The 24,547-nt window shown below is 46.8% G+C and overlaps 1 protein-coding gene across 5 annotated transcripts in view; it reads right to left on the reverse strand.

Annotated features, from left to right (window-relative positions):
- ints6l (integrator complex subunit 6 like) overlaps window positions 1–24,547 on the reverse strand; it is a 180,692-nt gene that overhangs the window by 56,808 nt on the left and 99,337 nt on the right. For all 5 annotated transcript variants that reach the window (XR_010965808.1, XR_010965809.1, XM_067997343.1 and 2 more), the window contains one exon: window positions 20,579–20,762. Coding sequence is in view for 3 of the 5 variants with exons in the window: in XM_067997343.1 (XP_067853444.1) it covers window positions 20,579–20,762 (184 nt within the window). In the remaining 2 variants the exon portion in view is untranslated. The remainder of the gene's footprint in view (window positions 1–20,578; window positions 20,763–24,547) is intronic.

Consider the following 24,547-nt stretch of genomic DNA (forward strand, 5'->3'; position numbering starts at 1 on the left):
GTCGAGATTGAATTCACACTGTGCAGGGTATATATCTGTGATCGAATTCACACTGTGCGGGGTATATATCTGTGATCGAATTCACACTGTGTGGGTTTATACCCGAGATTGAATTCACACTGTGCAGGGTAGATGTGTGTGATTGGATTCACACTGTGCGGGGTAGATGTGTGTGATTGGATTCACACTGTGCGGGGTAGATGTGTGTGATTGGATTCACACTGTGCGGGGTAGATGTGTGTGATTGGATTCACACTGTGCGGGGTAGATGTGTGTGATTGGATTCACACTGTGCGGGGTAGATGTGTGTGATTGGATTCACACTGTGCGGGGTAGATGTGTGTGATTGGATTCACACTGTGCGGGGTAGATGTGTGTGATTGGATTCACACTGTGCGGGGTAGATGTGTGTGATTGGATTCACACTGTGCGGGGTAGATGTGTGTGATTGGATTCACACTGTGCGGGGTAGATGTGATGTGGAGATGCCGGTGATGGACTGGGGTTGACAATTGTAAACAATTTTACAACACCAAGTTATAGTCCAGCAATTTTATTTTAAATTCACAAGCTTTCGGAGATTTTCTCCTTCCTCAGGCAAATGTTTCAAGATTTGATTCACACTGTGCGGGGTAGATGTGTGTGATTGGATTCACACTGTGCGGGGTAGATGTGTGTGATTTGATTCACACTGTGCGGGGTAGATGTGTGTGATTTGATTCACACTGTGCGGGGTAGATGTGTGTGATTGGATTCACACTGTGCGGGGTAGATGTGTGTGATTTGATTCACACTGTGCGGGGTAGATGTGTGTGATTGGATTCACACTGTGCGGGGTAGATGTGTGTGATTGGATTCACACTGTGCGGGGTAGATGTGTGTGATTGGATTCACACTGTGCGGGGTAGATGTGTGTGATTGGATTCACACTGTGCGGGGTAGATGTGTGTGATTGGATTCACACTGTGCGGGGTAGATGTGTGTGATTTGATTCACACTGTGCGGGGTAGATGTGTGTGATTTGATTCACACTGTGCGGGGTAGATGTGTGTGATTTGATTCACACTGTGCGGGGTAGATGTGTGTGATTTGATTCACACTGTGCGGGGTAGATGTGTGTGATTTGATTCACACTGTGCGGGGTAGATGTGTGTGATTGGATTCACACTGTGAGGGGTAGATGTGTGTGATTGGATTCACACTGTGCGGGGTAGATGTGTGTGATTGGATTCACACTGTGTGGGGTAGATGTGTGTGATTAGATTCACACTGTGAGGGGTAGATGTGTGTGATTGGATTCACACTGTGCGGGGTAGATGTGTGTGATTGGATTCACACTGTGCGGGGTAGATGTGTGTGATTGGATTCACACTGTGCGGGGTAGATGTGTGAGATTTAATTCACACTGTGCGGGGTAGATGTGTGTGATTGGATTCACACTGTGCGGGGTAGATGTGTGAGATTTAATTCACACTGTGCGGGGTAGATGTGTGTGATTGGATTCACACTGTGCGGGGTAGATGTGTGTGATTTGGTTCACACTGTGCGGGGTAGATGTGTGTGATTTGATTCACACTGTGCGGGGTAGATGTGTGTGATTTGATTCACACTGTGCGGGGTAGATGTGTGTGATTGGATTCACACTGTGCGGGGTAGATGTGTGTGATTTGGTTCACACTGTGCGGGGTAGATGTGTGTGATTTAATTCACACTGTGCGGGGTAGATGTGTGTGACTGGATTCACACTGTGTGGGGTAGATGTGTGTGATTTAATTCACACTGTGCGGGGTAGATGTGTGTGATTTAATTCACACTGTGTGGGGTAAATGTGTGCGATATTGGTAATGAATTCATGCTAATGAACGAGAGAGGTAACGGGCTCACGTGTTCCTTACAGCACCAGACAGATAAATCTCATACTAACACATTTGTCACTAATATGCTCAGCACAATTACAAGCTTGCTGCTTGCAAAGTAAAATTAGTCTGCAGTCCGTGTTAATGAGCTAACTTTTTCTATATTATTACATACAAAGGGCAAGAAAAGGACAGGGAGGGGCCGGAAATAAAGGTTCTAAATTGGGGGAAGGCCGATTTTAATAGGATAAGGCAGGATCTGGCCAAAATGGACTGGGATCAGCTGCTTGTAGGAAAATCCGCATCGGAGCAATGGGAGTCTTTCAGAAGGGAGATTGAGACCATACAATGGCAACATGTTCCCGTAAAGGTCAAGGGTGGTTCCAAGAACTCCAGGGAACCTTGGATGTCAGGGGATATACGAGAATGGATTAGGAAAAAAAGGAGGGCTTTTGGCAGATACAAAAGGCTAAAGACGGAGGAAGCCCTAGAGGAGTACAAAAAGTGCAGGGGGATACTTAAAAAAGAAATTAGGAGATCAAGGAGGGGCCATGAAATAACACTGGCGAGCAAAATAAAGGAAAATCCTAAGATGTTTTATAAGTATATTAAGGGTAAGAGGATGACTAGGGAAAAAATAGGGCCCATTAGGGACAAAAATGGCAATCTGTGTGTGGAGCCGGCAGATGTAGGAGGGGTTCTAAATGAATTTTTTGCATCTGTTTTCACTATGGAGAAGGACGATGTAGACATAGAAATACGGCAGGGGGACTGTGATATACTCGAACATATTAACATCGAGCGGGAGGAGGTATTGGCGGTTTGAGCAGGCCTAAAAATGGATAAATCCCCAGGCCCGGACGAAATGTATCCCAGGCTACTGTGTGAGGCAAAGGAGGAGATTGCGGGGGCTCTGACACATACATTCAGAACCTCTCTGGCCACATGGGATGTGCCAGAGGACTGGAGAACCGCTAATGTAATACCATTATTCAAGAAGGGGAGTAGGGAAAAACCGGGGAACTACAGGCCAGTGAGCCTAACATCAGTGGTAGGAAAATTATTGGAAAAAATTCTGAAGGACAAAATTAGTCTCCACTTGGAGAAGCAAGGATTAATCAGGGATAGTCAACATGGCTTTGTCAAGGGAAGATCATGTCTGACTAATTTGATTGAATTTTTTGAGGGGGTGACTAGGCGTGTGGATGAGGGTAACGCAGTGGATGTGGTATACATGGATTTCAGTAAGGCCTTCGATAAAGTCCCCCACAGGAGACTGGTCAAGAAGGTACGAGCCCATGGAATCCAGGGTGCCTTGGCACTTTGGATACAAAACTGGCTTAGTGGCAGAAGGCAGAGGGTGATGGTCGAAGGTTGTTTTTGTGACTGGAAGCCTGTGGCCAGTGGGGTACCACAGGGATCGATGCTGGGTCCCTTGCTGTTTGTGGTCTACATTAATGACTTGGATATGAATGTAAAAGGTATGATCAGTCAGTTCGCTGATGATACAAAAATTGGTAGGGTGGTAAATAGCGAGGAGGATAGCCTCAGTCTGCAGGACGATATAGATGGGTTGGTCAGATGGGCGGAACAGTGGCAAATGGAATTTAACCCGGAAAAGTGCGAGGTGATGCACTTTGGAGGGACTAACAAGGCAAGGGAATACACAATGAATGGGAGGACCCTAGGCAAGACAGAGGGTCAGAGGGATCTTGGTGTGCAAGTTCACAGATCCCTGAAGGCGGCGGAACAGGTAGATAAGGTGGTAAAGAAGGCATATGGGATACTTGCCTTTATTAGCCGAGGCATAGAATATAAGAGCAAGGAGGTTATGATGGAGCTGTATAAAACACTGGTTAGGCCACAGCTGGAGTACTGTGTGCAGTTCTGGTCGCCACACTACAGGAAGGATGTGATCGCTTTGGAGAGGGTGCAGAGGAGATTCACCAGGATGTTACCAGGGCTGGAGCGCTTCAGCTATGAAGAGAGACTGGGAAGATTGGGTTTGTTTTCCTTGGAGCAGAGGAGGCTGAGGGGGGACATGATTGAGGTGTACAAAATTATGAGGGGCACAGATAGGATGGATACTAAGGAGCTTTTTCCCTTCGTTGAGGGTTCGATAACAAGGGGACATAGATTCAAGGTAAAAGGCGGGAGGTTTAGAGGGGATTTGAGAAAGAACTTTTTCACCCAGAGGGTGGTTGGAGTCTGGAACTCACTGCCTGAAAGGGTTGTGGAGGCAGGAACCCTCACAACATTCAAGAAGCATTTGGATGAGCACTTGAAATGCCATAGCATACAAGGCTACGGCCAAAATGCTGGAATATGGGATTAGAGTAGACAGGGCTGATGGCCGGCGCGGACACGATGGGCCGAAGGGCCTCTATCCGTGCTGTATAACTCTATGACTCTATGACCATTAGGCCCATCGATCCACACCCTATCTGTTAAACGGGGAACATTGTGCCCCACGCTCCCCAATCATTAATAATAACTCTTGGGGGAGCCAAAAGAAAAACAGAAGGGGAATAAAACCAGGGACAATTTCAGTTCGAACTCGGAGTCGGAGAGAAATGTCCCAAAGATAATCGAACTCCCTGAGACCATGTCTGCTGTGATACATCACTAATGTACTTTGTTACCCCACCACCCCCTTCCCTATATGTCCCAATCTCCTTCAGAACATGGGCCTGTATAGGCCTGGAATAGATCATCTCTATCCCAAAGATCACAGACTTCATATCCCACTTTGTCTCATACCCTTCAACAGCCCAGTCTAACAAAGCTTCATCACCCTTTTGAAATGTATAACATTCACCGCCTCTCAGGGTCATCCACATTTTCACCATCCGGTGTGGAGAAATTCTGACCGGGAATTTCCTGGGAGCTGTTCCTGCTCTGCCGCCGTTACTGTTTATGTGTAGATGAGGGTTCCGCCCGCTTCCCATGAAGTTACTGCAGCAGCTCAGAGGAAATTCCCAGCCCACATCTTAACTGTTTTGTCACCTTTTCTCCTCCAAGTCTGAATCCATGCCCGGTGTCCCAGAGTGTCTGTTAATATTGAACACATCTCTGGGATCGAGTTTACCTGTTCCCTTTAAGACCTTAAATATTGCAACAAGATCACCTCTAGGTTGCCGCTTTTCCCAATATAAGCATCTTTTGTACAGCAGACGCCCAATTTTACCTGGATATGCATTTGAAGTGCCGCAACCTACAAGGCTACAGACCAAGAGCTGGAAGGTGGGATTTCGGCTCTTTTTCAGCCGGAAAAGACACGATGGGCCAAATGGCCTCCTTCTGTGCCGTATATTTCTATGATTCTAATCCCATTTGTCAACAAGGCTGCCCTTCTCCGTATTCTGCCTGTGACCAAGACGAGATCCTTCTAATGTCCCGAACTACACACTGCTCAAGGTGGGGGTAGGGCCAGTACTTTGTACAAACTAATCATCCTGGGACCTATGCTCTGTTTCCCCCGCCCCCCTCCACTGCTCTATCCCCTTACGTTCTGTATCTTGAGGTCTTGTTTACTTTTTTTAAACCACCACACTGTCAGTTTAAGGATGTTTTCCACTAACCTCCCGATCCTTTTCCAAGGCCGTTTTCTGTAGATCATTCCCATTTATTATGTGCGCCTGCTGTTGATTTTCCTTCCTCATGACTTTATATTTCTCTTCAGTATTTGGCCTATACTGCCAGGCTATCCAGACCCCTGTGCAACAGTTCCCCATCGCCGGTAAACTTCATTAATGCCCTTTCTTCCATATCATTAATACACATTGGAAACAATGGCCTGAGAACCAATCCTTGCAGCATCTATTAGTCATTTCTTTCCACATAGGCGTTGCTCCCTTAACAACTACCCTTTACATCATCAACAGAGTGTCTTGTGGCCAAATTTGCTGATGATACAAAGATAGGTGGAAAAGCAAGTTACGATGAGGACACAAAGTGTCTGCAAAGGGATATCGACAGGTTAAGCGAATGGGCAAAAATTTGGCAGATGGAATATTATGTGGGAAAATGTGAAGTCATCCACTTTGGCAGGAAAAATAAAAAAGCAAAATATTATTTGAATGGAGAAATACTACAAAATGCTGCGGTACAGAGGGATCTGGGTGTCCTCGTACATGAAACACCAAAAGTCAACATACAGGTGCAGCAGGTAATCCGGAAGGCAAACGGAATATTGGCCTTTATTTCTAGGGGGATGGAGTATAAAAGCAGGGAAGTCATGCTACAACTGTACAGGGTGCTGGTGAGACCACACCTGGAGTACTGCGTACATTTCTGGTGCCCTTATTTAAGGAAGGACATACTTGCATTGGAGGCAGTTCAGAGAAGGTTCACTAGGTTGATTCCGGGTATGGAAGGGTTGTCTTATGAGGAAAGATTGAACAGGTTGGGTCTATACTCATTGGAGTTTAGAAGAATGAGAGGAGATCTTATTGAAACATACAAGATTCTGAGGGGACTCGATAGGGTAGATGCTGAGAGGATGTTACCTCTCATGGGGGAATCTAAAACTAGGGGGCATAGTCTCAGAATAAGGGGTCGCCCGTTTAAGTCGGAAATGAGGAGGAATTTCTTCTCCCAGAGGGTCGTGAAACTTTGGAATTCTTTACCCCAAAAAGCTGTGGAGGCTGAGTTATTGAATACATTCAAGGCTGAGTTAGACAAATTTTTGATCAGCAAAGGAGTCAAAGGATATGGGGAAAAGGCGAGAAAGTGGAGTTGAGATAAAAATCAGATCAGCCATGATCTCATTGAATGGTGGAGCAGGCTCGAGGGGCCGAATGGCCTAATCCTGCTCCTATCTCTTATGGTTTTATCTCACTCCACCTCAAAAGCTTCCCTCCTATTCCATACCTTTGTAACTTGTAAAATCATCTCCAATGGGATACTGTGTCAAAGGCTTTGCTAAAGTCTAGATAATAAATCTACTGAATTCCCCTTCCCCCAAGATCATGAATTAAGAACTTTACTCAATTTTATTTATGCCTTCTCCCCTTTTAAAGTCCTAATTTTCTCCTCCTCTCAAAACTCAACGGTGAAAACTATTCTTCGGATGAGAGAACAGAAAGTGGCTTGCTTCTGGTCTGAAGGAGGAGCCCAAGGTGCTTAGATCACTAATGTTTCCCTTGCTTCTTGTTGGCACATAAATTCTGCATCTCCCAGTAACCTGAGAAGGGATGGACACAACTAATTTTTTTGAAGCAAAATCCAGAAGGTGATCCTATTTTTCACAGAACTTAAAGCAAATCCATTTCAGACAGTGAATAAATAAAACCAGTTTTTATCCATGTGTGTGTCAATAGTTCATTCCCTGTCCCTGAAGGCAATGGGGGCGGAGAGAGAGAGTGAGACAGGAAGAGAAAAAGAGAAAGAGAAAACGCAAGGGGACGAGCGCGCAAGGGGACGAGCGCGCAAGGGGACGAGCGCGCAGTATAACAGTTTAAATGTTGTGGTTTGCTTTCTCTCTCAGTTTATTGCCCTGACTGTAGTGACCTCAAGCTCTCGGAATGCAGCCACCTGTTGCAAAGCAGATCCAAACATCAAAATTTCAACAACAACTAGTACATTTGCACAAAATCGTTGATGAACAAAGAAGGTGATATTCATTGTGACACACAATATCCAAATGTTCTGTAATCTGAAAATGTCAATGGTGTGGATCAATGCATAGTATTCATATACTTACAAGTATTCTTCAGTGTTCGGAAGTGAGTGGCCAGCTATAATATACTCAACTATGGAAGTTCAATGACCACAGTATCAAAAAGTACCAACACCAAGAATGTCCCCATTCGGAAATTGTAAACAATTTTACAACACCAAGTTATAGTCCAACAATTTTTATTTGAAATCTACAAGCTTTCGGAGGCTTCCTCCTTCCTCAGGTAAATTTACCTGAGGAAGGAGGAAGCCTCCGAAAGCTTGTAGATTTCAAATAAAAATTGTTGGACTATAACTTGGTGTTGTAAAATTGTTTACAATTGTCAACCCCAGTCCATCACCGGCATCTCCACCCCATTAGGAAAGGCGGACTTACCTTTCCAAACATCAAATGCCCTTTTATGGGACCGGTGCTCTTTATTTTTAACACTTATCTTTTGTATACACAATACGTGGAAGGAACGTGGAGCCTGTGCACCAACTAAAACACAACACACCAGAACAGGATAATGCAATTTTAGTTTGAACTAATGCACTGCCCGTGACACTGCTCATGGTCAGTTAAAGGATGTGGAAGTTTAGCCTGTAATGTATTTTTCAGGAGCAGTGTGCTAGTCAGGAGGTTGAGAGGGTTTGAAATAAGAACATATTAACTTTCTGTCTTGGCCTGTGTTTTCCCCAATACGACATGTATTTGTTAGTGGCCTACAAGACTGCTGCCCAGGCAAGAGGGAGCGATGCATTGGAGCTCAGGTGACTTTGAGTTAGAGGCACACGCAGACACAGTTCAGCGGGAAACACGGGAAGCGAGGTCACAGAGAAGCAGCTAAGAGTCCAGAAAAATGGAACCTGTGGGAAGGGAGAAGGATAGTTGGAACAGGTTTTGTGGTTTGATTTGAGAAATGGTGAATTAATTAGCTGCTGCTTGTGTTTGTAGATTGTATTTAAGGGGGTGTATAGTACAGAGGGTGAGAAAGCAACACGGTCACCAATGGATTTGGAAAGAGTTTTGAGAGAGATGTGCCCAGTCACTGAGGTAAGTGCTAATGTCGGTGAAGTAAGCATTGGTGTATGATTCCTTTCTGGAAAAACGGAGTCAATCAGAACATGTGGACCAATTTTTTATGTACAGACAAATTTAAAGTATGGTGTGCATTACAAGGAAGTTTGAGTTTATACTGTGGGTCTCTCATGGTGTTGCTCACAAGAGGAGAAATATGTAGTTTTATTATAGCAGAAGCGTTATACCATTAACACAAATTGGGGTTGTATTCTCTCGAGTTTCGAAGGTTAAGGGGTGATCTGATCGAAGATTATAAGATATTAAGGGGAACGGATAGGGTGGATAGAGAGAAACTATTTCCGCTGGTTGGGGATTCTAGGAGTAGGGGCCACAGTCTAAAAATTAGAGCCAGACCTTTCAGGAGCGAGATTAGAAAACATTTCTACACACAAAGGGTGGTAGAAGTTTGGAACTCTCTTCCGCAAACAGAAATTGATACTAGCTCAATTGCTAAATTTAAATGTGAGATAGATAGCTTTTTGGCAACCAAAGGTATTAAGGGATATGGGCCAAAGGCAGGTATATGGAGTTAGATCACAGATCAGCCATGATCTTATCAAATGGCGGAGCAGGCACGAGGGGCTGAATGGCCTACTCCTGTTCCTATGTTCCGAACACACCATGTATAATAATACAGTTCACCTCTCGTGATATTGCTCACAACAAAACCAAACTCTCGCCCTTCCTGTGACCGTCACCCTGCTTTGTTCCCACTCTCTAATTTTTTCATTGGTCCCTCTGTCTTTGCCTCGTTCTCTCTCTGCCTCGTTCTCTCTCTGCCTCGTTCTCTCTCTGCCTCGTTCTCTCTCTGCCTCGTTCTCTCTCTGCCTCGTTCTCTCTCTGCCTCGTTCTCTCTCTGCCTCGTTCTCTCTCTGCCTCGTTCTCTCTCTGCCTCGTTCTCTCTCTGCCTCGTTCTCTCTCTGCCTCGTTCTCTCTCTGCCTCGTTCTCTCTCTGCCTCGTTCTCTCTCTGCCTCGTTCTCTCTCTGCCTCGTTCTCTCTCTGCCTCGTTCTCTCTCTGCCTCGTTCTCTCTCTGCCTCGTTCTCTCTCTGCCTCGTTCTCTCTCTTTCGTTCTCTCTCTTTCGTTCTCTCTCTTTCGTTCTCTCTCTTTCGTTCTCTCTCTTTCGTTCTCTCTCTTTCGTTCTCTCTCTTTCGTTCTCTGGCTTTAAGACATTTTTCTCATTACATAGAACGTACATCACAGAAGCAGGACATTCAGCCCAACTGGTCTATCCCGGTGTTTATGCTCCACACAAGCCTCCTCCCTTCCTACTTCATCTCATCCTATCGGCATAACCATCCGTTCCTTTCTCCCTCATGTGGTATTCCAGCTTCTCCTTAAATGCATCTATACTATTCGCCTCAACTACTTCTTGTGCTAGCGAGTTCCACATTCTCACCACACTCTGGGTAAAGAAGTTACTCCTGAATTCCCTATCGGATTTAGTAGCATAGCATAGTGGTTATGTTACTGGACTAGTAATCCAGAGGCCTGGACTAATAATCCGGAGTCATGAGTTCAAATCTGGAATTAAAATACTAGTATCAGTAATGGTGGCCATGAAACTACTGGATTGTCGTAAAAACCCATCTGGTTCGCTAATGTCCTTTAGGGAAAGAAACCTGCCGTCCTTACCCGGTCTGACCTACATGTGACTCCAGACCCACAGCAATGTGGTTGATTATTAATCGCCCTCTGAAATGGCCTAGCAAGCCACTCAGTTGTAAAAGCTCGCTAAAAAAAGTCACAAGAATAAAACCAGACGGACCACCCGGCATCGGACCACTAGGCACCGGACACGACAAAGGCAAACCAAGCCCAGTCGACCCTGCAAAGTCCTCCTCACGAACATCTGGGGACTTGTGCCAAAATTGGGAGAGCTGTCCCACAGACTAGTCAAGCAACAGCCTGACATAGCCACACTCACAGAATCATACCTTTCAGCCAATGTCCCAGACTCTTCCATCACCATCCCTGGGTATGTCCTGTCCCACCGGCAGGACAGACCCACCAGAGGTGGTGGTACAGTGATATACAGTCAGGAGGGAGTGGCCCTGGGAGTGTTCAACATTGACTCTGGACCCCATGAAATCTCATGGCAACAGGTCAAACATGGGCAAGGAAACCTCCTGCTGATTACCACCTACCGCCCTCCCTCAGCTGATCAATCAGTCCTCCTCCATGTTGAACACCACTTGGAGGAAGCACTGAGGATAGCAAGGCCAGAAAATGTACTCTGGGTGGGGGACTTCAATGTCCATCACCAAGAGTGGCTCGGTAGCACTACCACTGACCGAGTCCTAAAGGACATAGCTGCTAGACTGGGCCTGCAGCAGGTGGTGAGCGAACCAACACGAGGGAAAAACTTACTTGACTTCTTCCTCACCAATCTACCTGTCGCAAATGCATCTGTCCATGCATCCCGTCTTTGCACTGAGGACACCATCCAACGTGTTGAGTGGCACTAATTCAGAACAGATCTAGCAGCTCAAAACTGGGCATCCATGAGGCGCTGTGGGCCATCAGCAGCAGCAGAATTGTATTCCAGCACAATCTGTAACCTCATGGCCCGGCATATTCCTCACTCTACCATCACCAACAAGCCAAGGGCTCAACCCTGGTTCAATGAGGAGTGTAGAAGAGCATGCCAGGAGCAGCTCCAGGCGTACCAAAATATGAGGTGCCAACCTGGTGAAGCTACAACTCGGGACTACATGCATGCTAAACAGCGGAAGCAACATGCTATAGACAGAGCTAAGCGATTCCACAACCAACGGATCAGATCAAAGCTCTGCAGTTCTGCCTCATCCAGTCGTGAATGGTGGTGGACGATTAAACAACTAACGGGAGGAGAAGGCTCTGTAAACATCCCCATCCTCAACGATGGCGGAGTCCAGCACGTGAGTGCAAAAGACAAGGCTGAAGCGTTTGCAACCATCTTCAGCCAGAAGTGCCGAGTGGATGATCCATCTCGGCTGCCTCCCGATATCCCCACCATCACAGAAGCCAGTCTTCAGCCAATTCGATTCACTCCATGGGACACAAAGAAATGGCTGAGTGCACTGGATACAGCAAAGGCTATGGGCCCCGACAACATCCCGGCTGTAGTACTGAAGACTTGTGCTCCAGAACTAGCTGCGCCTCTTGCCAAGCTGTTCCAGTAAAGCTACAACACTGGCATCCATCCAACAATGTGGAAAATTGCCCAGGTATGTCCTGTCCACAAAAAGCAGGACAAATCCAAAACGGCCAATTACCACCCCATCAGTCTACTCTCGATCATCAGCAAAGTGATGGAAGGCGTCGTCGACAGTGCTATCAAGCAGCACTTACTCACCAATAACCTGCTCACTGATGCTCAGTTTGGGTTCCGCCAGGACCACTCGGCTCCAGACCTCATTACAGCCTTGGTCCAAACATGGATAAAAGAGCTGAATTCCAGAGGTGAGGTGAGAGTGACTGCCCTTGACATCAAGGCAGCATTTGACCGAGTGTGACATCAAGGAGCCCTAGTAAAATTGAAGTCAATGGGAATCAGGGGGAAAACTCTCCAGTGGCTGGAGTCATACCTAGCACAAAGGAAGATGGTAGTGGTTGTTGGAGGCCAATCATCTCAGCCCCAGGGCATTGCTGCAGGAGTTCCTCAAGGCAGTGTCCTTGGCCCAACCATCTTCAGCTGCTTCATCAATGACCTTCCCTCCATCATAAGGTCAGAAATGGGGATGTTCGCTGGTGATTGCACAGTGTTCAGTTCCATTCGCAACCCCTCAAATAATGAAGCAGTCCGTGCCCGCATGCATCAAGACCTGGACAACATCCAGGCTTCGGCTGATAAGTGGCAAGTAACATTCGCGCCAGACAAATGCCAGGCAATGACCATCTCCAACAAGAGAGAGTATAACCACCTCCCCATGACATTCAACGGCATTACCGTTGCCGAATCCCCCACCATCAACATCCTGAGGGTCACCATTGACCAGAAACTTAACTGGACCAGCCACATAAATACTGTGGCTACAAGAGCAGGTCAGAAGCTGGGTATTCTGCGGCAAGTGACTCACCTCCTGACCCCCCAAAGCCTTTCCACCATCTACAAGGCATAAGTCAGGAGTGTGATGGAATACTCTCCACTTGCCTGGATGAGTGCAGCTCCAACAACACTCAAGAAGCTCGACACCATCCAGGACAAAGCAGTCCGCTTGATTGGCACCCCATTCACCATCCTAAACATTCACTCCCTTCACCACCGGCGCACAATGGCTGCAGTGTGTACCATCCACAGGATGCACTGCAGCAACTCGCCAAGGCTTCTTCGACAGCACCTCGCAAACCCACGACCTCTACCACCTAGAAGGACAAGAGCAGCAGGTACGTGGGAACACCACCTGCACGTTCCCCTTCAAGTCACACACCATCCCGACTTGGAAATATATCGCCGTTCCTTCATCGTCGCTGGGTCAAAATCCTGGAACTCCCTTCCTAACAGCAGTGGGAGAACCTTCACCACACGGACTGCAGCGGTTCAAGAAGGTGGCTCACCACCACCTTCTCAAGGGCAATTAGGGATGGGCAATAAATACCGGCCTCGCCAGTGACGCCCACATCCCATGAACAAATAAAAAAAAAATTATGGCCCCTAGTTCTGGTCTCCTCTGCAAGTGGAAACATCTTCTCTACGTCTACCCTATCAAACCCTTTCATAATCTTAAAGACCTCGATCAGGTCACCCCTCAGTCTTCTCTTTTCTGGAGAAAAGAGCCCCAGCCAGTTCAATCTTTCCTGATAACCAGAACTGAGAAGTTATACCTATCATTCTAGTAAATCTTTTTTTGCACCTTCTCTAGTGCCTCTGTATCCTTTTTATAATATGGAGACCAGAACTGTGCACAGTACCTCAAGTGTGGTCTAACCAAGGTTCTATACAAGTTTAACACAGTTCTCTGTTTTTCAATCTTATCCCTCTAGAAATGAATCCCAGTGCTGGGTTTGCTTTTTTTTTAAAATGGCCTTATTAACCTATGTAGCTACTTTTAGTGATTTGTGTATCTGTACCCCCAGATCCCTCTGCTCCTCTACCCCATTTAGACTATTATCCAAACAGTATGTGGCCCCCTTATTCTTAACTATATCTCCAATCTGGTGTCGTCCGCAAATTTTGAAATTGTACTTCCAATTCCCGAATCCAAATCGTTTATGTAAATAGTGAAAAGTGGTCCCAGCACCGATCCTTGTGGAACACCACTTCCCACCTTTTGCCAGTCTGAGTAACTACCTTTAACCCCTACTCACTGTTCTCTGTTTTGTAGCCAGCTTGCTATCCATTCTGCTACTTGTCCCCTATTCCACATACTGTGACTTTAGTCATGAGTCTACTATGCGGTACCTTATCAAAGGCCTTTTGAAAATCCAAATATATTACCCTGCATTACCCTTGTCTACCCTTTCTGTTACTTCTTCAAAGAATTCAATAAGTTTGGTCAAGCATGACCTTCCCTTTTGAAATCCGTGCTGACTATTCTTTATTATATTTTCGTTCTCTAGATGTTTTTCTATTACATCTTTGAGTAAAGATTCCATTATCTTTACTACCACCGACGTTAAGCTAATTGGTCTACAGTTCCCTGGGCTTGTTTTATCTCCTTTTTTAAATATAGGAATCGCATTAACTGTCCGCCAGTCCTCTGGCACTATTCCCTTTTCTAATGAATTTTTTTATATATGTCATAGTGCCTCTTCTATCTCTTCCCTAACTTCATTTAATATTCACAGCTGCAATCCATCCGGACCAGGGGTTTTATCCTCTCTAAGTTTGATTAGTTTATCAATTATCTCCACCCTTTCTATCTTAAATGTCTATTTTTTTTTATTTCTTCTTCTAATGTCATGCCCACCGTGACTGCCCCAGTATTTACCAGAAAGACTAAGTAATTATTTAATATCGCTGCCATTTCGCTGTCGTTACTTGTGAGTTTATTGTGTGTATCCCTTAGTGGCCCTATCCCTATCCTGATTTTTCTTTTGTTATTTTTGTGTCTGTAGAATACTTTACTTTTTCTTTTTATAGTCCTCGATAATTTAATTTCATAGTTTCTCTTCACTTTCCTAACTGCTTTTTAAAAATTCTTTCCTAACCTTTTCTTATTCCCTTTTGTCATCCTCTCCTTTATTGTCTGTATTCAGTGTATGCCTTTTTCTTTAGTTTCAATTTTGCCCTTATTTCTTTATTCATCCATGGTGTTTGTTCTTGCTTTTTCTCCTGGACTCTCTTGATCAATGTTTTAAATGTTTCCCACTGCTGTTCTATTTCTTCGTTTGTCCGTAAATTTTTCCAGTTTATTTTCCCTTGTTCCATTCTCATCCCCTTAAAATCAGCTTTCTCCAATTTATTATTTTGGTCTTTGTCTTACTTATGTCCTTCGCAATCTTTATCTTAAACCTTATTATGTTGTGATTGCTATTGTCTAGATGTTCCCCTACGTTTACTTCTCTTATCTATTCTGGTTCATTTCCCATTACTAGATCCAGCAGTGCTTCCTCCCTTGTTGGGCTTTTTACATACTGGGTAAGAAAGGAGTCCTGTTCATACAGTAAAAACTCCTTTCCCTGTACCCCTTTATCTACCTCTTCCTGACAGTTTATTTGGGGATAGTTAACATCTCCCATGATTATTATACCATGTCCTTTACTCATTTCACATATTTGCTTACATATTTCTTCCTCCACCTCCTTTCCACTATTAGGTGGTCTGTAGTATACCCCTATTAGCGTGATCGATCCCTTCTTATCTTTTATTTCGATCCATATGGATTCTGTTTCTATGCTTCTGTTTGTCATGTCCCTTTTTTCTAATGCCATTGTTATCTCTAATTAGTACAGCTACTCCACACACCTCCTTCCTTCCCTATCCTTTCTGATTTTGTTATTGTGGTGTCTGTATCACAGTCCAACTCTTATCTCATTGCTTCTGTCTCATACTTTATGCAAGTCTCTTCACTTTGTTTCCTCTCCAGTGCCTGTCTCTCTCACACATTTCTTTACTAATATACTCAATATCTACTTTAAGGTGTAAGGTATACAGTAAAATAGTTGGCATAATATCCCTGGATGGAGGTGAGGTGTTGCAACACAGACATATGAGAGAGAAGGTTGGGCTGGGGGCTGCAACCAAGAGGAAGCAAGGGGCTGAGATTGGTGCGACGGGAAATGGGATTTCAAGGGAGCGCTCAAGCCAAGAGTCATAGTGTGGAGGCTCTGGGAATACTGGGTGGATAGCAGGGAGCAGAACTCTGGCAACAATTATTCAGGAAGGGGGAGGCAGCTATCTGGGACTATACCAGGAGGAGGAAATATAGCACTCAAAGGGGAATCCATTAAGACTCAGAGGGTAGGAGGATTCTGTGGCCATCAGGGAGGGATTTGGAGACATTGATGAGGGGCAATATGGGGGTAGATGAAGGAGATTAGCACTGACGGGAAAGGTGGAGACTGGAAGATGGGTGTTGGGAAGTGTTGGGGCTGGGAAAAGTCGAGGACAGATGCCCAGGAACATGGCACAGGCTGAAGGGGCTGCAACAGAACGCAGCAGAAATATAAAGTAGAGTATCAGGCAAGGTCGAGGAGCGAGTATGATTAAACGGTGGCCATGCCATTTCTCAGAAGGGGCCAGAGGTGCACAGAAATATAGAAAATAGGAGCAAGAGTAGGCCATTCAGCCCTTCGAGCCTGATCTGCCATTAAATATGATCATGGCTGATCCTCTATCTCAATACCATATTCCCGCTCTCTCCCCAGACCCCTTGATGCTTTTTGTATCTAGAAATCTATCCAGCTCCTTCTTAAATATATTCAGTGACTTGGCCTCCACTGCCTTCTGTGGTAGAGAATTCCACAGGTTCCCCACCCTCTGAGTGAAGAAATTTCTCCTCATCTCAGTCCTAAATGCCCTACCCCGTATCCCAGCCAGGGGAAACATCCTCCCTGCATCCAGTCTGTCTAGCCCTGTCAGAATGTTATATGTTTCAATGAGATCCCCTCTCATTCTTCTAAACTCGAGTGAATACAGGCTGAGTCGACCCAATCTCTCCTCATACGACAGTCCTGCCATCCCAGGGATCAGTCTGGTGAACCTTCGGTGCACTCCCTCTATGGCAAGTATATCCTTTCTTAGATAAGGAGACCAAAACTGCACACCATACTCTGGGTGTGGTCTCACCAAGGCCCTGTATAACTGCAGTAAGACATCCTTGCCCCTAAACTCAGATCCTCTTGCAATGAAGGCCAACATACCATTTGCCTTCCTAACTGCTTGCTTCACCTGCATGTTTCCTTTTAGTGCACACATCCAAATCCATTGGAACAAGAAATTTTATATTTTTGAGCTCATCTTCCCTTTTGGTTCACTCATGCACATCCATCCGTGACAAAAAACAAAGAAAATCTATCAATTCAGTAGTTGTTTCTGGGCTAAGCTACATCAAAAACTCAGCCCCTCAGCTAAGGCTACTGATGCTGGCAAGTACCCAAAAAAGCCACGTATCTCCTCCTTCAGTTGTTTCCCTTTCTCTCCTCCACTTTGCCCCCTCCCCATGCTCTCACACCCCCTCCCTGCATGCCACGCTCTCCCCGTGCCCCCACGTCCCCTCCATACATGCCAGGCTCTCCTCGTGCCCCCTCTCTGCACGCCACGCCCTCCCCGTCCCCTCACGCCCCCTCCTGCATACCATGCCCTCATACCTTCCTACACGCCACATTCTCTCCGTGCCCCCACGCCCCCTCCTGCCCACCACAATCTCTCCCTGTGCCCCCACTCCCCCTCCTGCCCACCACAATCTCTCCCTGTGCCCCCACGCCCCCTCCTGCCCACCACAATCTCTCCCTGTGCCCTCACACCCCCCTCCTGCCCACCACAATCTCTCCCTGTGCCCCCACGCCCCCTCCTACACACCAGTCTCTCCCCGTGGCCTCATAAGAACATAAGAAATAGGAGCAGGAGTAGGCCAATCGGCCCCTCGAGCCTGTTCCGCCATTCAATAAGATCATGGCTGATCTGATCCGAACTTCAAATCTAGCCAGTCTCTCCCTGTGCCTTCACACCCTCCTCCTGCACACCACGCCCCCCCCTCCTGCACACCACGCCCCCCCCTCCTGCACACCACGCCCCCCCCTCCTGCACACCACGCCCCCCCCCCTCCTGCACACCACGCCCCCCCCCCTCCTGCACACCACGCCCCCCCCTCCTGCACACCACGCCCCCCCCTCCTGCACACCACGCCCCCCCCCTCCTGCACACCACGCCCCCCCACTCCTGCACACCACGCCCCCCTCCTGCGCCCTCACGCCCCCCTCCTGCGCCCTCACGCCCCCCTCCTGCGCCCTCACGCCCCCCTCCGTGCCCTCACGCCCCCTCCGTGCCCTCACGCCCCCTCCGTGCCCTCACGCCCCCTCCGTGCCCTCACGCCCCCTCCGTGCCCTCACGCCCCCTCCGTGCCCTCACGCCCCCTCCGTGCCCTCACGCCCCCTCCGTGCCCTCACGCCCCCTCCGTGCCCTCACGCCCCCTCTTGCACACCACGTCCCCTCCTGCACACCACGCCCCCTCCGTGCCCTCACGCCCCCTCCGTGCCCTCACGCCCCCTCCGTGCCCTCACGCCCCCTCCGTGCCCTCACGCCCCCTCTTGCACACCACGTCCTCTCCGTGCCCTCACGCCCCCCTCCTGCACACCATGTCCTCTCCGTGCCCTCACGCCCCCTCCTGCACACCACGCCCTCTCCGTGCCCTCACGCCCCCTCCTGCACACCAGTCTCTCCCTGTGCCCTCACGCCCCCCTCCTGCACACCACGCCCTCTCCGTGCCCTCACACCCCCATCCTGCACACCAGTCTCTCCCTGTGCCCTCACGCCCCCCTCCTGCACACCACGCCCTCTCCGTGCCCTCACGCCCCCTCCTGCACACCACGCCCTCTCCGTGCCCTCACGCCCCCTCCTGCACACCACGCCCTCTCCGTGCCCTCACGCCCCCTCCTGCACGCCACAGTCTCTCCCCTTCCTCTTTCTGTTGCCGACCCATTCCTTGCTGATAGTTATCAACTGAATCAAATTGCTTCTTATTCATTCACCTTTACTCAATCAGATATTTTATTGGTAGCTTCAGGGGTAACCCGATTGGTAACCTGACCTTTTAGAGAGGTTGTCGGATTTGTGTGTCACAACTAGCGAATGGGCTGCATGCAATTAAAATCCCTTTTGGGTCCAGAGGAATCTTGATTAACCACTTTCAACTCCCAATCTATTTTGCACCCCTCGGGCCACGCTATTTCTATGCACAATTCTGACTCTTTCTTCTTTTCACTTTGTTGCTGTCCTCTTTCTATCTCTCTCCCCGCCAGGAAAAGGCAGCAGCATTGGTGTAAGCAAAGAGTTAATAAGACTCGACGAGCTGCTACACAGGTCAGATAAAATTAACATACTGGATTTAGCCTGTTGGCCAGTTATTGGATAACCCAAGGGCTTATTTCAGCCAATCACTAGCTGTTGGACATGCAACATGACAGATGTGCATGACTTTTATATTATATAACAATTCAAAGTTTACAGGTCAAATAGCAGGAAACTCAAAAAATATCAGTTACAGGCAAGGCGAAAAAGAAGTATCCCTGAGTGTTAAAGACTTTAGTAGCCACAGTTTTCGGCTCTGGAGGTATTTCACCAGCAGTCAATGCTGCTGCTGGTTCCTCTCCTCTCCTCTCCTCTCCTCCCCAATGTGAGCTCCCACAATGCACTCCCTAGATTTTGAAAATAGCAGCCCCTCCCAGCCTGGAGCAGGGTCTAGACAGCATCCAGGCCTGGGCTGGCAAGTGGCAGATAACATTCACACCACATAAGAGCCAGGTAATGACCATCTCAACACAAAAGAAAACCCAGCCACTTGCCGCATTGCTACGTTACCTTGGAGGTAACCACGGACCAGAAGTGTAACCGAACCAGTCTTATCAACATCGTGGCTGCAGGAGATGGGCAGAGGCTGGGTATTCCGCGACAAATGGCTCACCTACTGACCCCTGGAAGCCCCTCCACCAACTACAAGACCCAAGTCAGGAATATGATTGAATATTCACCAGTCGTCTGGTGAGATACAACCCTTAAAACACCATCCAAGACAAGCAGTTCACTTGATCAGCACCCCCCTGCCACTGGACTCAGTGCCTACCCCTCTATCACTGGTGCAATGTGACTGCAATATGTACGATCTACTGAATGCACTGCAGCAAATCGCCAAGGTTATTTCAACAGCATCAACCTCCCCCATAATCTCTACTGTCAAGAAGGACAAAAACAGCAATGTCATGGGAACACCATCTTCTCTAAGACCCTCTCCAAGTCACACACCATCCTGAATGAAGAATAAATCATTATTCCTTCACTGTCACTTGGCCAATATCATCACCGCAAGGACCTCAGAGGTTCAAGGAGATCCCTCACCACCTGCTCAGAGTAACTAGGGATGGACACCTCCCAAAAACTATATATTTTTTTAAAAACATGGCAATTTTTAAATGCTGCAAAAATTTGCATTTTTATGCATAAATTAGCAACAACAACAAAGTGTGAATTTCTGACAGGATATCTACCCTGGCAGTGAATTCACTAAATGGAGAATGACTTACAAAAAATTCTATCACTCATTAATCCTCCGCATCAATATCATTCACAGCATCACACATCCAACTGCACCCTCTAGCCATTGAATCAGCCTTACAGCAGAAGTCCACATCGTTCACCTGAGGAACGATTTTCCACATCGTTCACCTGAGGAAGGAGGTAGCCTCCGAAAGCTTGTGAATTTAAAATAAAATTGCTGGACTATAACTTGGTGTTGTAAAATTGTTTACAATTTACAGCAGAAGGAAAGTACTGCAACAGTACAATGGGCTGGGAAATCTGACAGCAAGTCCTTTCTCTTGGGCAGTAGGATTATTGACTCACCTCCTGTTACTTCGCACATTTGGGTTACGGCAGACTCATCTGAAGGTACACTGCCAAGCTGCTCAGCTTCGAGAGATGAAGCACCAGGGAGACGAAGGACCAGTGCAAACAACCTCTGATCCCACCGGAATGGCTCTTTTGTCAATTCACTACCAGGCAAGGGGGAGTTTAGTGGCAGATGAAGCTGCAACAGGAAGAGAAGATTCATGATATCCAGACGTAGATTAAAATATTAGCAATGTGTCCAAAATCAACGCTATACTTCATACATGACCAGTACACTGGGAGAGCTCCCTGCCGCCATTTCCACCAGTGTAGGTGAGAATGCTGCTTCAAGACTGGATCTCTGAACATTGAAAAGTGGCCAAATAAATAGAAAGAAGAGCTACATTGCTGGAAATCTGACATAAAAATCAGATAATGCTGGAAATACACAGCAGGTCAATCAGCATCTGTCTGATGACTAGTACCCACACAAAACACCATCACCTCTCTCTTTATAGCTACTGGTTGACGTGTGATGCATTTCTAATATTTTCTGTTGAAAACTGGACAAATTTTTTTAAATAAAAATTACAACATGCATTTGTAAATGGTATGACATGGTGGCCATTACTGAGACATGGCTGCTAGACGGTCAGGACTGGGAATTGAATATATCAGGTTATAAGGTCCACAGGAAAGGATAAGGAAACTGGTAGAGGGGAGGAGTAAGGATGTGATTAAGGATGAAATTACTTCAATGATGAGAGGATATAACGAGAGGTAAGCAGGCAGTGGAGACTTTCTGGGTAGAATTAAGAAATAAAAAAGGACTGAGCGCAGCAGCGCACCGAGTGAGACAGCAAAGAGTTTGGTGAGTGTGGGAGTTCGGTGAGGTGGGGGGGGGGGGGGGGGGGGGGGGGGGGGAAGGTGGTGCTGCTTTGCCTTGCTTTTCCTAACTTTTTCCGCAGAGCGGCAGCAGACCTGACCAGCAGAAGACGGAGAGTGGGGAATAAAAGCAGCAGCAGACCTGCAACCAGAGAAAACTACTGTGCGACATCACAGGTGAGGCAGGAGAGTCCGAGAGGTGAGCACAGTATAAAAGGAGAGTCCCGAGAGCGGGAGGAGAGTCCGAGAGGTGACCGCAGTGTAAATCTAAGGCAAGTCATGGCAGCACAGCTCGCACCTGTGATATGCTCCTCCTGCACTATGTGGGAAGTCATGGACTCTACCAGTGTCCCTGGCGACCATGTGTGCAGGAAGTGTGTCCAGCTGCAGCTACTGGCTAACCGCATTTCGGAGCTGGAGCTGAGGATGGATTCACTGTGGAGCATCCGCGATGCTGAGACTATCGTGGATATCACATTCAGTGAGGTGGTCACACCGCAGGTAAAGATTATGCAGGCAGAAAGGAAATGGGTGACCGCCAGGCAGAGTAAAAGGACTAGGCAGGTAGAGCAGGAGTCCCCAGGGGCCATCTCCCTCTCAAACAGATATTCCACTTTGGATACTGTTGGGGGAAATGACTTATCAGGGGAAAGCAGCAAGAGCCAAGTTCGTAGCACCGCTGCACAGGAGGGGGGGGGAAGAAGAGTGGCAGGGCTATAGTGATAGGGGATTCAATTGTAAGGGGAACAGATTGGCGTTTCTGCGGCCGCAAACGTGACTCCAGGATGGTATGTTGCCTCCCTGGTGCTAGGGTCAAGGATGTCACGGAGCGGCTGCAGGGCATTCTGGAGGGGGAGGGTGAACAGCCAGTAGTCGTGGTCCATATCACTACCAACGACATAGGTACAAAAAGGGATGAGGTCCTGCAAGGTGAATTTAAGGAGTTAGGAGATAAATTAAAAAGCAGGACCTCAAAGGTAGTGATCTCAGGATTACTAACAGTGCCACGTGCTAGTGAGTATAGGAACAGGAGAATAGACTGGATGAATGCATGGCTGCAGGAATGGTGTAGGAGGGAAGGATTTAGATTCCTGGGATATTGTGACCGGTTCTGGGGAAGGTGGGACCTGTACAAGCGTGACGGGTTACACCCGAGCAGGACCGGGACCAATGTCCTCGCGGGGGTGTTTGCTAGTGCTGTTGGGGAAGGTTTAAACTAGAGTGGCAGGGGGATGGGAACCTGAACGGGGAGACAGAAGGGAGTAAAGTTGAGAGCAGCATCAGAGGGGAGGACTCAGGGGAAATTTATAATACAAATAGTACAAACAGTTGTTCAAGAACAAGGGAAAGGGAAAAGCGTAGAGCAGCAGAAAGAAAGTGTACTTTAGGCACTATAGATAAAGTGAAAACTAGAAGGCGTAAGGCGATTAACCCAGCATCAAAGCTGAAGGTCAGGCTAGGGTGTGTGGCCCAACTAAGAGTTCTATATACAAATGCAAGGAGTATAAGGAATAAATTAAATGAACTACAGGTTCAAATTCAAATTGGAGGGTATGACATGATAGCTATTACTGAGACATGGCTGCAGGATGGTCAGGATTGGGAACTAAATATACCGGGTTATAAGGTCTACAGGAGAGATAGGGAAAATGGAAGAGGGGGAGGAGTAGCCTTAGTGATTAGAGATGAAATCACTTCAATGATAAAGGAGGATATAACGAGAGGTAAGCAGCCAACAGAGACCTTATGGGTTGAATTGAGAAATAGGAAATGATCTAAGACCATAGCGGGAGTTGTATATAGGACCCCTGGCAGCAGCTCTGAAGTGCTGGATTGTATAAATGCAGAGATTAGACAAGGGTGTAAGAAAGGCATAGTGGTCTTAATGGGGGACTTTAACCTTCACATAGATTGGAAAAGCAGACGAGCAACTGTCAGAAAGGTAGTGAATTTCTTGAGTGTGTCCGGGATAGTTTTCTACAGCAGTATGTCCGAGAGGCAACAAGGGGGCAAGCCATACTAGATTTAGTAATGAGTAATAAACCAGATTTAGTTAACAGCTTGACTGTGCATGAACATCTATCCAATAGCGATCATAACATGATCGAGTTCAATGTAGTGTTTGAAAGGGAAAAAAAGTGAATCAGCTGCTAAGATTCTAGACTTGGGAGAGGCCGACTTCAATGGGATGAGACAGAGACTGTCCACAGTAAACTGGGCAAATCTGTTAATGGGTAAAACGACTGATGATCGGTGGGAAATGTTTAAAGAAACATTTAACGTGATACAGAATCGGTTGATACCCCTGAGGGGCAAGAACTCTACTTGCCAAAAAAAACAGCCATGGACAACTAAAGAGGTAAGGGACAGTATAAGACATAAGGAAAGGACATGCAAAAAGGCAAAAAATGGCACAGATCCTGGCGAATGGGAAAAATACAAAGATCAACAAAGGGTCACAAAACAGATAGTAAGAGCTACAAAAAAAAGAGTATGAAAAGAAACTTGCAAGGGATATCAAAACCAATACGAAGAACTTTTATAATTATATTAGGAAAAAGAGGGTGGTCAGGAGCAGTGTTGGCCCCTTAAAAACTGAAAGTGGGGATATTGTCATTGACAATGGGGAAATGGCGGACATGTTGAACAATTACTTTGCGTCAGTATTTACAGTAGAAAAAGAGGATAGCATGCCGGAAATCCCAAGAAAACTAATGTTGAATCGGGGACAGGGACTCGATAAAATTAACATAAGTAAAGCAACAGTAATGAAGAAAATAATAGCACTAAAGAGTGACAAATCCCCAGGACCAGATGGTTTCCATCCCAGGGTTTTAAAAGGAAGTAGGTGAGCACATTGCAGATGCCCTAACTATAATCTTTCGAAGTTCTCTAGATTCAGGAACTGTCCCTCTGGATTGGAAAATTGCACATGTCACTCCGCTTTTTAAGAAAGGAGAGAGAGGGAAACCAGGGAATTATAGACCAGTTAGCCTAACATCTGTTTTGGGGAAAATGCTGGAGTCTATAATTAAGGATAGGGTGACTGAACACCTCGAGAATTTTCAGTTAATCAGAGAGCCAGCATGGATTTGTGAA

Source organism: Heptranchias perlo, chromosome 15 (assembly GCF_035084215.1).
Source record: "Heptranchias perlo isolate sHepPer1 chromosome 15, sHepPer1.hap1, whole genome shotgun sequence".
Taxonomy (NCBI): Eukaryota; Metazoa; Chordata; class Chondrichthyes; order Hexanchiformes; family Hexanchidae; genus Heptranchias; species Heptranchias perlo.